Source organism: Nomascus leucogenys, chromosome 11 (assembly GCF_006542625.1).
Source record: "Nomascus leucogenys isolate Asia chromosome 11, Asia_NLE_v1, whole genome shotgun sequence".
Classification (NCBI taxonomy): domain Eukaryota; kingdom Metazoa; phylum Chordata; class Mammalia; order Primates; family Hylobatidae; genus Nomascus; species Nomascus leucogenys.
This window is the reverse complement of record NC_044391.1, coordinates 33859889-33872761: the sequence shown is the minus strand read 5'-3', so window position 1 is coordinate 33872761 and position 12873 is coordinate 33859889. Positions and strand designations below refer to the sequence as shown.

At 33.8% G+C, this 12873-nt stretch overlaps 1 protein-coding gene across 4 annotated transcripts in view; it reads left to right on the top strand.

Moving 5' to 3' along the window:
• The window catches only part of VWDE (von Willebrand factor D and EGF domains), a 76242-nt gene that overhangs the window by 2205 nt on the left and 61164 nt on the right, over positions 1 to 12873 (top strand). For all 4 annotated transcript variants that reach the window (XR_001116476.2, XM_030823083.1, XM_030823082.1 and 1 more), the window contains exon 2: positions 8527 to 8711. Coding sequence is in view for 2 of the 4 variants with exons in the window: in XM_030823082.1 (XP_030678942.1) it covers positions 8527 to 8711 (185 nt within the window). In the remaining 2 variants the exon portion in view is untranslated. The remainder of the gene's footprint in view (positions 1 to 8526; positions 8712 to 12873) is intronic.

The window sequence follows — 12873 nt, the reverse complement described above, 5'->3', positions numbered from 1 at the left end:
ATACCGGATCATAGGGTAAATCTATGATTACTTAAGGAACAGCGAGGATGTTTTCCAAAGTGGCTGTGCTGTTTTGTATTTCTGCAACAGTGTATAAAGCTTCTAACTTCTTCATGTTTCCATCAACACTTTTTATTTTTATTTTTATTTTTTTTGTATTTTTTATATTATACTTTAGGTTTTAGGGTACATGTGCACAATGTGCAGGTTTGTTACATATGTATCCATGTGCCATGTTGTTTTGCTGCACCCATTAACTCGTCATTTAGCATTAGGTGTATCTCCTAATGCTGTCCCTCCCCCCTCCCCCCACCCCACAACAGTCCCCCGAGTGTGATGTTCCCCTTCCTGTGTCCATGAGTTCTCATTGTTCAATTCCCACCTATGAGTGAGAACACGCAGTGTTTGGTTTTTTGTGTTTGCGATAGTTTACTGAGAATGATGTTTTCCAGTTTCATCCATGTCCCTACAAAGGACATGAACTCATCATTTTTTATGGCTGCATAGTATTCCATGGTGTATATGTGCCACATTTTCTTAATCCAGTCTATCGTTGTTGGACATTTGGGTTGGTTCCAACTCTTTGCTGTTGTGAATAGTGCCGCAATAAACATACGCATCAACACTTTTTATTAACTGACGTTTGGATTCTACCCATCCTCGTGGTTGTGAAGTGGTATTTCATTGTAGTTTGATTGTCATTTTCCTAATGGCTAATGATGTCAAGCATTTTAATGTCCTTATTAGAAATTTGCTTATTCTCTTCAGAGAAATACTTACTCAGATCCTTTGCCATTTTAAAAAATGGGTACTTGGCCTTTTTCTTATTGAGTTGTGTAAGTTATTTGCATATTCCAGATATAATTCTCTTATTGGATATGTGATTTGCAATTATTTTCTCCCATTCTATGGGTCGTGGAAATAATCTCCTGTGGATACTGAGGGACTACTTTACTTTAGTTTTTTAGTTGATTCCTTAGAATTTTCTATATGGAGATGGTATTACTTATTCCTTTCCAATCTGGATATCTTTTATTTATTTATCTTGGTTAATCCCCCTGGGTAGAATTAGCTATTCTAAAGTACAATGTGGAATTGAAATGGTGAGAGTAGACATACTTGTCTTGTTCCTGATTTTATAGGAAAGCATCCAGTCTTTCTTCATCACATAAAATGTAAGCTGTGGGCTTTTTGTATATATCCTTTAGTAAGTTGAGGAAACTTCCTTCTATTCCTAGTTTGCTGAGTGTTTTTATCATGAAAAGGTGTTGGATTTTTAAAAATGCTTTCCCTGTGTCTGTTGAGATGAACATGTGGATTTCAACTTTTATGCTGTCTATGTGGTATATTATAGTAATTAAATTTTAGATATTAAACCAACCTTGTTTTCCTGGAATAAATCTCACTTGGTCATAATTTTTATATATGTATGTTTTATGTTCTTGGATTCTGTTTGCTGAAAATTTTTTCACCCATATTCCAGAGATATGTTGGTTTATAGTCAACTTTTCTTGTTATATACATTTCTGGCTTTGGTGTCAGGGTAACCAGGATAATGGGCTGTAATACTGGGCTCATACAATGAGGTGGAAAGTGTTCCATCTTCTTCTATTTTTTGAAAGTGTTTGAGACAAATTGGTGGTAATTCTTTTTGAAAAGTTTGGTAGAATTTAGCATTGATGCCATCTGGGCCAGGTCTTTTCTTTGTGGGTAGTTTTTTGACTGATTTCATATTTTTACTTGTTATAAATCTATTTGGATTGTATTTTTCTTCTTGAGTTGGTTTTGCAGCTCGTGTCATTTTAGGAATTTGTCAATCTCATCTAAGTTATCTATAATTATTGGCATATAACAGTCATAGTATTCCTTAATAAGGTTTGCAGTAGTGTCCCCTATTTCATTCCTGCTTCTAGTCATTTGAATCTTCTCTCTTCTTTTCTCAATAAATCTAGTTAGAGGTCTGTCAGTTTTGTTGATTCTTTCAAAGAACCAGCTTTTTGTTTCACTGATTTTTCTCTATTGTTTTTCTGTACTCGGTTTCATCAATTTTATATCCAGTCTTTAAAATTTCCTTCCTTCTGCTTCCTTTAGGTTTAGAATGCTCTTATTTTTACAGTGTCTTAAGGTGCAAGGTTAGCTTGATGTTCATCTTTTTCTCCTATACCGTAGGTATATTCCTGTCTATACATGTCCCTCTAAGCATTACTTTAGCAGCATTCCATACATTTTGCTATGTTATGTCTTCATTTTAATGCCTCTTCAAGTATTTTCTAATTTTCTTTTTCATTTATTCTTTGACTCAGTGATTATTTCGGTTGTTTAATTTCCACGTATTTGTAGTTTTTTAAATTTCATTGTTATTGAGTTCTAATTTCATTCCATTGTAATCACAGAACATACTTTATATGAATTTCATCTTTTTGAATTTTAATTTTTATTTTATGTTATTTTATTTTTAGAAGTAGGATCTTACTATGTTGCCTAGGCTGGATTTGAACTCCTGGGCTGAAGCAATTCTCCCACGTCGACCTCCCTAGTAACTGGGTTTATAGGAACATAACACCATGCCCAACTTTCTGTTTAAATTTATCAAGGCCTGTTTTATTGTCTAGCAGATTGTCTATTTTGGCGAATATTCCATGTGCACTTGGGGAAAATTTATATTCTGATATTTTTAGGAATAGTGTTTATAGATGTCTGCTAGGTCAAGTTGGTTTATATTGTTGTTCTAATTTATATTTATTATGCTGCCTGTTTTTAAAATTGGTATTGAAAGTGGGATATTAAAGATTCCGATTATTATTGTTAAAATGTGTATTTTTTCCCTGAGTTTCTGCTGGATTTTGCTTCACATATTTTAGTGCTCCGTTTTTAGGTTCAGTTATGTTTACAATTGCTCTATCTTCCTCACAGATTGACCCTTTTATCATTATAAAGTGTCCCTCTTATCTCTGGTAAGACTTTTATGTTTCAAGTTCTTCTTTGTTTGATAGTAGTACAGCCACACCACCTTTCTTTTGGTTGCTGCTTGCAGGATATATTATTTTCTGCCCTTTTACTTTCAATCTAATTGTGTGCAGAAGAGGACCTCAGTTTGTCTTTTGAATGCAAAGTGATTTAGCAAACTAGTCACTCTATTTTCCCTTGCTTTTCAACCATTTGTGTTGCTGAAGAACCTAAAATTCTATTTTTTTTTTAAAAAATCTCAACTTTTATTTTAGATTTTCAAGGAGTACATGTGCAGTTTTGTTACAAAGGTACATTGCATGATGCTGAGGTTTGAGGTATGGATGATATTGTCACCCCGATAGTGAGTATAGTACCTAATAGGTAGTTTTTCAACCCTTACCCTCTTCCTTCCCTCCCCCTTCAGTAGTCTCTAGTGTCTATTGTTCCCATCTTTATGTCTGTGGGTACCCAATGTTTAGGTTGCCCTTATAAGCAAGAACATGCAGTATTTGGTTTTCTGTTTCTGCATTAATTTGTTTAGGATAATAGCCTCTGTTTGCATCCATGTTGCTGCCAAGGACATGTTTTAGTCTTTTTTATGGCTTCATAGTGCTTCATAGTGTATATGTATTACTGAAATGCCAGGGGTTCAGTCTATATCCTGCACAAAAAGCCAATCACTGAAACAATGAGTATTGCTAGGCAAGATGGCTTTATAGGGTGCTCCAGCTGAGGAGATGGAAGATCAGTCTCAAATCCATATCTCTGACTGATTAAAATTGGGTTTATATAGCAGGGAAGAAATATAGCTACATGTAGGAATACAGGAATTAGGGAGGAATACAGGAGTTAGGGAGGAATACAGGAGTTAGGGAGGAATAAGGAAGATGAGTTGGTCAACAGGAAGCTGATGATCAGTTAAGCAGTCATGATGGGTAGGGGTTTGGAATCTCATTTTCCAGATGTGGTAATCTGGTAAGTTTTAGTTCCTTGATACCATCTGGGAGGCCTGATGGTTGGTTTCCTGAGAAAGGAACTCAGATAAGACAGTTGTAACTTTTTGAAGTTTTAAGACTGGGAGGGTCAATTTCTATGTTTATTCAAAAGAAACCATAAACATCAGTTCTGTGGGACAATTGGACCAGTTTCAGGTATACTACATTTTCTTTATCCAATCCACTGTTGATGGGCACCATGGCTGATTCTGTGTCTTTGCTACTGTAAATAGTGCTGGGATGAACATACCAGTATATGTGTGTTTTTGGTAGAATAATTTATTTTCCCTGGGTATATACCCATAATGGGATTGCTGGGTTGAATGATAGTTCTTTTTTCAGTTCTTTGAGAAATCTCCAAACTGCTTTTCATAGTGACTGATTTAATTTACATTCCCACCAACAGTGTATAAATGTTCCCTTTTCCCCACAGCCTCACTGACATCTGTTGTTTTTTGACTTTTTAATAATAGTAATTCTGACTGGTGTAAGATGATACCTCATTGTGGCTTTGATTTGCGTTTCTTTGATGATTAGTGATGTTGAGCATTTTTTCATATGTTTGTTGGCCATTTGTATATCATCTTTTGAGAAGCATCTGTTCATGTCTTTTGCCCACTTTTCAATGGGGTTGTTTTTTGCTTGTTGAATTATTTAAGTTCCTTATAGATTCTGGATATTAGACCTTTTTCAGATGCATAGTTTGTGAATATTTTCTCCCATTCTGTAGGTTGTCTGTGTACTCTACTGATAGTTTGTTTTGCTGTGGAGAAACTATTTAATGAGGTCCAACTTGCTAATTTTTAGGTTTTTTTGCAATTGCTTTTGAAAACTTAGTCATAAGTTGTTTGCCAAGGCCCATGTGCAGAAAGGTACTTCCTAGGGTTTTTTTCTATGATTTTTACAGTTTGAGGTCTTACATTTAAATCTTTAATCCATCTTAAGTTAATTTTTTCGTATGGTGAAAAGTAGGGGTACAGTTTCATTCTTCTGCCTATGGCTAGCCAGTTACCCAAGGACCATTTATTGAATAGGGAGTCCTTTTCCCATTGCTTATTTTTGTTAACTTTGACAAAGATCAGATGGCTGTAGGTGTGTGGCTTCATTTCTGCATTCTCTATTCTGTTCCATTGGTCTGTGTGTCTGTTTTTGAATGACTACTATGATGTTTAGTTACTGTAGCCTTATAATATAGTATGAAGTCAGGTAATGTAATGCCTCAGGCTTTATTCTTTTTGCCTAAGATTGCTTTTGCTATTGGGACACTTCTTTGGCTCTATATGAATTTTATAATAGTTTTTTTTTCTAATTTTGTAAAAAACAACATTGGTAGTTTCACAGAAATAGTCTTGACTTTTTAGATTGCTTAGGGCGTATGGCCATTTTTATGACATTGATTCTTTTTTGTTTGTTTGGTTTTATTTTTGAGGTGGAGTTTCACTCTTGTTGCCCAGGCTGGGGTGTAATGGCATGACCTTGGTCAACTGCAATCTCCACCTCCAGGGTTCAAGTGATTCTCCTGCCTCAGCCTCCCAAGAAGTTGGGATTACAGGCATGCACCACAATGCCTGGCTAATTTTGTATTTTTGTATTTTTTTTTTTTTTTTTTAAGTAGAGATGGGATTTCTCCTTGTTGGTCATGCTGGTCTCCGACTCTTGGCCTCAGGTAATCCACCTGCCTTGGCCTCTTGGCCTGCCAAAGTGCTGGAATTACAGGCGTGAGTCACCACATCTGGCAGACATTGGATTCTTCTCATCCATGAGTATGGGATGATTTTCCAACAAAATTCTATTTTGAATGTCAGAAACTAGATTAGTTTTTATTTCTCATTACATTTGGGGATCAAAAGTGGTTTTTCTCTTTCTCAGATCTTTGAAGAAGTTATAAGATTTTAAAGACTAAAAAAATTCTTGAAATTCTTATAGGAATTCCTGTAGGATAATATACAGAAGATTTTGTAATTACAAATTCAGTTATTATGAAGTACCTGTCACCAAGGGTTATGCATGTTCATCTCTTAAAAATAAAATGATTTATTTGGCTTTTTAATATATTGTTTATTAACCAGTTCTGAATTTTGGAGAATTCTAGTCTTGGTCATTACATTAAACTGGAAAATAATCTAATACAGGTTGATCATTACATTAAACTGGAAAATAATCTAATACAGGTTACCTCATATATAGAAATAAAAAAAGGAAATTATTTGCATATGCTATCACTATGGATCTATTATTTCTAATTTGACACATTCTTCCAAGGTATTTGAAATTCAAGTACTGTAAATTCTATTATATATTACCCATCTTTCTTAAATCATATCAGGAAGAAGTCAGCATAAATAGAAGTGTAAATTTTAATGTATATTTTATATCTATTTTTTTTGAGGGGAAAAGTTTTATTGTCAGTTTGCCAGAAAGCTCTGTATATCATGCCATGAACTTGACTGATGAATGAGATGGGCTTGTAGAGCTATTCTTTTAGCATTTGTTGAGCAGAGTCCTCAGATCCTCAAATGAGAGCCCAAGCCATCAATATAATCCTCACTTAACTATATCATGCATTCTAGAGCTAAGGTTGGAATAAAATTTTGAAAATGTGGCTTGATTATTGCTAATAAGATTTCTAAACTTTCTATATAGTCCTTGAACACTGTAAATGAGATAAGTAGATTTTTAGAAAAAAGTTATGAAATAATAGATATAAAATATATGAATTTAAAATGATCCTATAAGGTAAATATTGAGTAAAAGTAAATAGATAAAATTTTGAGTTAAATATTACACAATTCTCTAATGTTGTTGATGTCACGCAGTGATTTCTTTTACACATCTTACATTTTCGGCTTTGTATTAGGGAACAATTATCAAAGCAGCTAAACCGGAATAAATGTAAGAACTACAAAGGTGCTGAGTAAGGAGGAATACTACACAAAATAAAGATGGAGTTTTTTTTTTTCCCAAGACAAAATTCTATTGTAGAAAAGAGATCAGAGAAAACATTTTAATAATTTATGCACACCTTATTAGGAATATCTTTCAAAATCTCTTTTTTAAAAGATTCTAACCAGGTGCAATGTCCTTGTTTTGAAGGGTATTAGAGATATTTCAAAATTAGATGAAATGATAGCACATCCCTTGACTCCTAACTACACATATTTTATAAAATACTTATTTCGTGTTGACATCGGAGCCTTTTGGGAAATTAACAACTGCGGAGGATTTAGAGACAAAAGAAAGAGGAGCCTTTTGTGTTGACTTCCAATATCTTGTACTAAAAAAAAAATTCTGTAGAGAGATCATTTGGAAAATAATATCTTTGTATAGTTTAATTGCCATAACTACAAACAAAATAAAAAGCAGAAACATAATTCTAATTATAATGACTTATTTTTCATAGGCTACACTTGTGAGATCCACTTGTAAATTAGTATCTCTTATTTTTTGTTCTCTTTATTAAAGTTGAGAAATTGATTTTGATTTATAAACACTTCTGTAATTTAAAGTTATATAATAAGTATTTGATAATTTTTTTAGTTAAAAGTTTTTCCACAATTAGGTATTTTTAGTGACTGAATTGTTTCTTTCACCTTTCTATTTCATAGATGCCATTTTTATTACAGTGTTTTCCATCGATATAATATAAACATTTGAAGATTTTCTATCAACTGTGCCAACAAGATACTCTGGTTTTCAAATGCAGACAGTTCCTTGTGGTGCTTATTATTTGAGTAATTTGGGAGCACAGGAGCCTCAAACAAGAGTTGCATTTTAGGATAACTGTTTCACTGCCTGCTCTTCTCTCCACTTTTAGTGCTGGAAAGTGGAGCTTTTTGTTCAGCCTCTGTGGATTTCATGGAAAAAGTATCTTCCAGGCCAAAGACTACTCAGATAAAAGGTTTCCTAAAAAAGACTAAAGAATTCTCCCTTTCGCCATGGGCTTTTCTTGTTTCCCCTTCAAACTTGCTCCCCTCCATCCCATTCGTTTTCCTGTGCTTAGTAGGCATACTTCCAAAATTTTGGAAAATAACTTTAAAATTTTTTAATGTTTTTCTGCATCCAAGAATGCAGGAAACTTTAGTTTGAAAGCACTTTACACCTGTTGAGTTAGCATTAGAAGATTAGTTCAGTTTGTTGCATTCCAGGATTTGGCAGAAATAGAATTTTTTAGGCGTGTGGCTACTTTGGGAGATACTGGTTGTAGAGAAACAATAGTGATATTCAAATCCAGAGGAACAGGCCCAAGAAAAATCCTTGTAGGTCCTGTGACTTGGCATCCTAACTCAAGAGCAACCAGCTCTATTGGTGGTTTGAATTAAATGAAAATAAAGTTCTTAAAGCTTAAGTGTTTCAAAAGTGCATTCTAAAGTGTTTTGTTCATTTGTTTATTGCATTTATGAAACATGCAAGTTAGTTAAGTCACTTATGACTTACTAAGAGACCCTGACATTTCAGAGGGTCTTTTGTGCAATAGTGAGTTTATTTGCTTTATTTTTTGTTTTGGGAATCAATTTTAATTGAGGACTGAACTGTGTCAACAAACAAAACACATTACATAAAAACACCTGTCTTTCTATACTAGCTCAGGAGTGCTCTCCTGGGGGACACCAGTTTCTTCGGAGTCCTTATAGAAGTGTCCATTTTGACTCATGGCACCTCCAGCAGTCAGCTGTTCAAGACCTAATATGTGACCACTCCCTCACCCCTGGATGGTATAGATTTCTCATCTTTGACAGACCTGCCGAGATGCCAACCAAATGTGTTGAGGTATGTCAACTCCCTAAGTACTACATGTTATTTTCCTTATGTGTTTTTCATATGAGAATTGTATCTTTTTACAACCAGCTTATTTCTCGTGCTAAAATGTTGTTTTAATTTTCTATTGAGTTTATCTGAAAGACTATTCCCACATTACCTAGTTTAATAATAATAGTAATTGTTAACGTTATGCTCCATGCAGTCCAGAAACACTTTTACCGACAATATCTTGTATAAAAATTTACAACTCTAGGATACAATCTATCATCATTATTTCCATCAAACAGTGCAGAAAACATATATTCTTAGGCATAGAGCTCTTATAGTCACAGGTACAGGTCAAAAAGCTGAGTTTTGAATACAGGCAGTCGTTCTCCAGGGCTCAGGTGCTTAGCTGTATTACTTGCAAACAGTAAAATACTGTGTGTCTAAAGTGCTTGTTTTTGTCAGTTGTTACCTGTCACTGCATTTCTTAACTGATGGAGTAAAACTTACAGGCTCAGCACCTCCTATTCTAAGACTAATAAGAACTCAGCCTGGCAGTGAAATCTCCAGGTATTTTCTGATCACAACTGAAAGACAGTGTACCTGCAGCACATTCAATACTCTGGAGGCATATGGCCTTATCTCACTGAATCTCCCTCCTCAAACCCCAAACTTGTGCAGCCAACATACCTTTTTTTTTTGTTTATAGTTGTGAACATATAAGCATATGTCTTTCAAACACATCAGGTTTAAATGGACAAAATTAAAAAGGTTTTGTACATGAACTCATATCGGATGTGTTTTATTCTGCAACTTAACTACATAAAGTTCACTCTTTTTACAACACGGTATGATTCTGATCATAGCACTGTCTTGTATAGTGAACTAGCCCAAGTGGCTTCTTTCATTCTTATTTCATTTGACAAATACATTTTCTTCCAAAATGCTTCAAAAAATAAGCAGAAGAAGAAACATAAAGTGTGATTTCTTGGGTTGTCCCTCAGCTATCTTGCATTATTTATCCAAGCCACTCTGAATTTCTATTGATAATTCTACTTATCCTTGGCATGATTTTCAAATGCAAGTTCCCCTAATTCATTCATAGTCCCCATTCATCTGATGATACTGTCATGAAATAGACATTATTTCTATTTATCATACTTTGATCAGTTATCCTTTCAGTTCAACTCTTATTATTGATACCACATTTTTATCCACATGATCTAGGGAATGAGACTAAGTCTAAATCTGTCAAAACACTAAGCCCATTAACTCAACATCCTAAGTTATATGATCAAAATGGTAAGAAGGGTTTTAATCTGACATTTATTTTGCAACTTATAAATTCCCTGCACTTGTGGGCATTATTGCATATGTAAACTCACTAGTTCTCTCAGTGATGCTTTGAGGTAGCTAGTGTGACTTCATTATAAAGATGTGGACACAGACACTAAGCATGAGTCACATGACCAGAGTCATGTACCTGACCTTCTCCCTTATCACAATCTTTCTCAGCTGACTGGTTTCTCAAGTGAGTTCTGCATAAATAGGTGTTCAGTTGTGATAGGTAGCTAATAGAGGCATTGTATTATTGAAGACATATGTCTGTGTCATGATTCCCAAATTACTGAAGTGTTCATCATCACTCGCAATTTTACCCTATATAATTATACACTTATTGGATGTGATTTCATGCTTAAAGTTGATTTCATGCAGCTACCATTGGCCCCTGGAGAGAGATCGCATCATATAAGATTATGTCTTAGCAAAAGGCTTGTTTTCCTTATTGTTATTCACATTTTATAAATACTGCAGATGCAGGAATCATTTTCATTTTTAAGCACTAATATAAAAAGATCTCTGGAAAGACATCGAAATTTTAACTATGTTTAATTTTAATGTGTGGCATTGTGGCTAAGTCTCATTATCTCCCTTTTGTTTATTTGCTCATTAGTCGCTTTTGTGACACTTCATTTGTAAGGAACTAAAAAAAATTCAGAATTTAAAAGTAAAGTTTGAGAAAATTGGAGGAACTTCACCACATTTAAAAATATTTGTGTTTTTCTCTTAAGGCTGATTTAGCTATAATTGTTTCTAGAACCTCACACAAATGTATAGGTGAAACAGTTTCCTTGGCTGTTTTCCTGGAGGTCAGCTAACCTGAGCAGGCTGTGCTCCAGGAGGAAGTGTTCCCTATCCCCACCCTCTCATTCCCTTTCTGTACCAAGACTTTAAAGCATTCAACCGGAAAATCAATAGATTTTTTTCTCTACAGGTTAATACATGTGGACTTACGTAAATTACTATTTGAAATGTTTTAAATAATGCATATGCATTACATAAAGCTTAGGAAATAAAGAACAGGAAATGAACAACATTTCTTCATAATCTATCCACACAGTCATAACTACTGTTATTAACATTTTGCTATTGTTTTATCTTATTTATATTTTGTAATGTTCATGTTATATGTTCAATTGAAAAACATGCCATTCTTTTTCAGTTACAGTTATGGCATTATCATTTTCCTGTTTGAAAATAATATTATGTCATACATGTATCATACTTATTTAAACCATCACCACATGTGTGGGCATTCAGGATTTTGCTATAATAAGTAATTCTGCAATTAGCAAATGTACATGTAATTATTGTTTTAATTTTAGTGTCTTTAGTAAGATTGATTTTTATAAGTTAAATTAGTAATGGTTAAAGTCTTTTTGAGGCTTTTGATACATATAGTTGTTCATTTAAAACATAGTGATAATTTTTAATTCCAATAGCAGTACATAAAAATGTCTTTTGCAACACTGAATATTCTCATGTATTTATTAGGCATTTGTGTTTCTTTTGTGAATTACCTATTTGTACGTTGTGCCCATTTGTAGTCTTAGAGTTTTTAAATGGATAATATTACTTGGTTAAAATAAAATAACCAATATAGTATAATTATACATAAATATAACACAATTAATATAGTACTATTTACATATAATTTTATTATTTAACTTTAATCTTATATTTTAAAAATTATAATTCAATCATATATATCAATATTTACTTTATGTTTTTCCTTTGCTTTTAAGCGTAGAAATAATAATAAGTATTATAACCTGGCTAACGATTTTTGAGCCATTACTATGTAGAAGTTGCATTGTACACATTACTTTATCTATACCTCACTATGGCACTTTCAGGTGGGTACTACTTCCACCTAATATAAAAGAGAAGGATGTTGAGTGCCTTGTCCAAGATCATGCATTTAGTAAGGGCCCTGGTTCTTCCCAAGTCATACATAGTTTCTTCTTATTTTTCCTGGGTTATTTTTCTATTTAATTCTATTTTTCATCTAAAAAGAATTTTGATAAATGACTTCAAGTGAGGTTTAAACTTTATTATTTATTTCTTTTCTTTTTTTTTTTTTTTTGAGATGGAGTCTCGCTCTGTCACCCAGGCTGGAGTGCAGTGGTGCAATCTCAGCTCACTGCAGCCTCCACCTCCCTGGTTCAAGCAATTCCCCTACCTCAACCTCCCAAGTAGCTGGGATTACAGGTGCACGCCACCACACCCGGCTAATTTTTTTGTGTTTTTGGTAGAGACGGGGTTTCACCATGTTAGCCAGGATAGTCTCTATCTCCTGACCTCAGGCAATCCGCCCACCTCAGCCTCCCAAAGTGCTGGGATTACAGGCATGTGCCACCGCACCCCACCAAACTCTATTATTTCTAAATTACTAAACAACTTTTCCATCACCAGATTTTGAGCAATACCTTCCTTCTCCCCGATTTTATTGCCTCCTGAACTATGCATTAACTTCTTGTACATACTATTTCAAGCAATTTTGCAAGAGCTTTCCAAGATCAGTTTATCTTTGTGTTATGTGTTAACGTAACTTCAGATTGACTTGTCTTATTTTAGAATGTATCAGCTATTTTAGTAAGGTATCTGAGATTTAATTTCTCTTGTTTACAATACAAATGTAATGAATGGAATAAATGTATTAATATTTACATTGAATGTGTAATTGAATGAGTATATTAATTATGAGATGTCTACCCTTAAATTTAGTATTCCTTAAAACTACTTTTCCTTGTATAGAACAGGTGCAAGCTATAATTTTTTTAATGATTAATAATATCTTAAGGGTTGATTAGAATAAAATGCAAAGTTGATATATCTACAATGG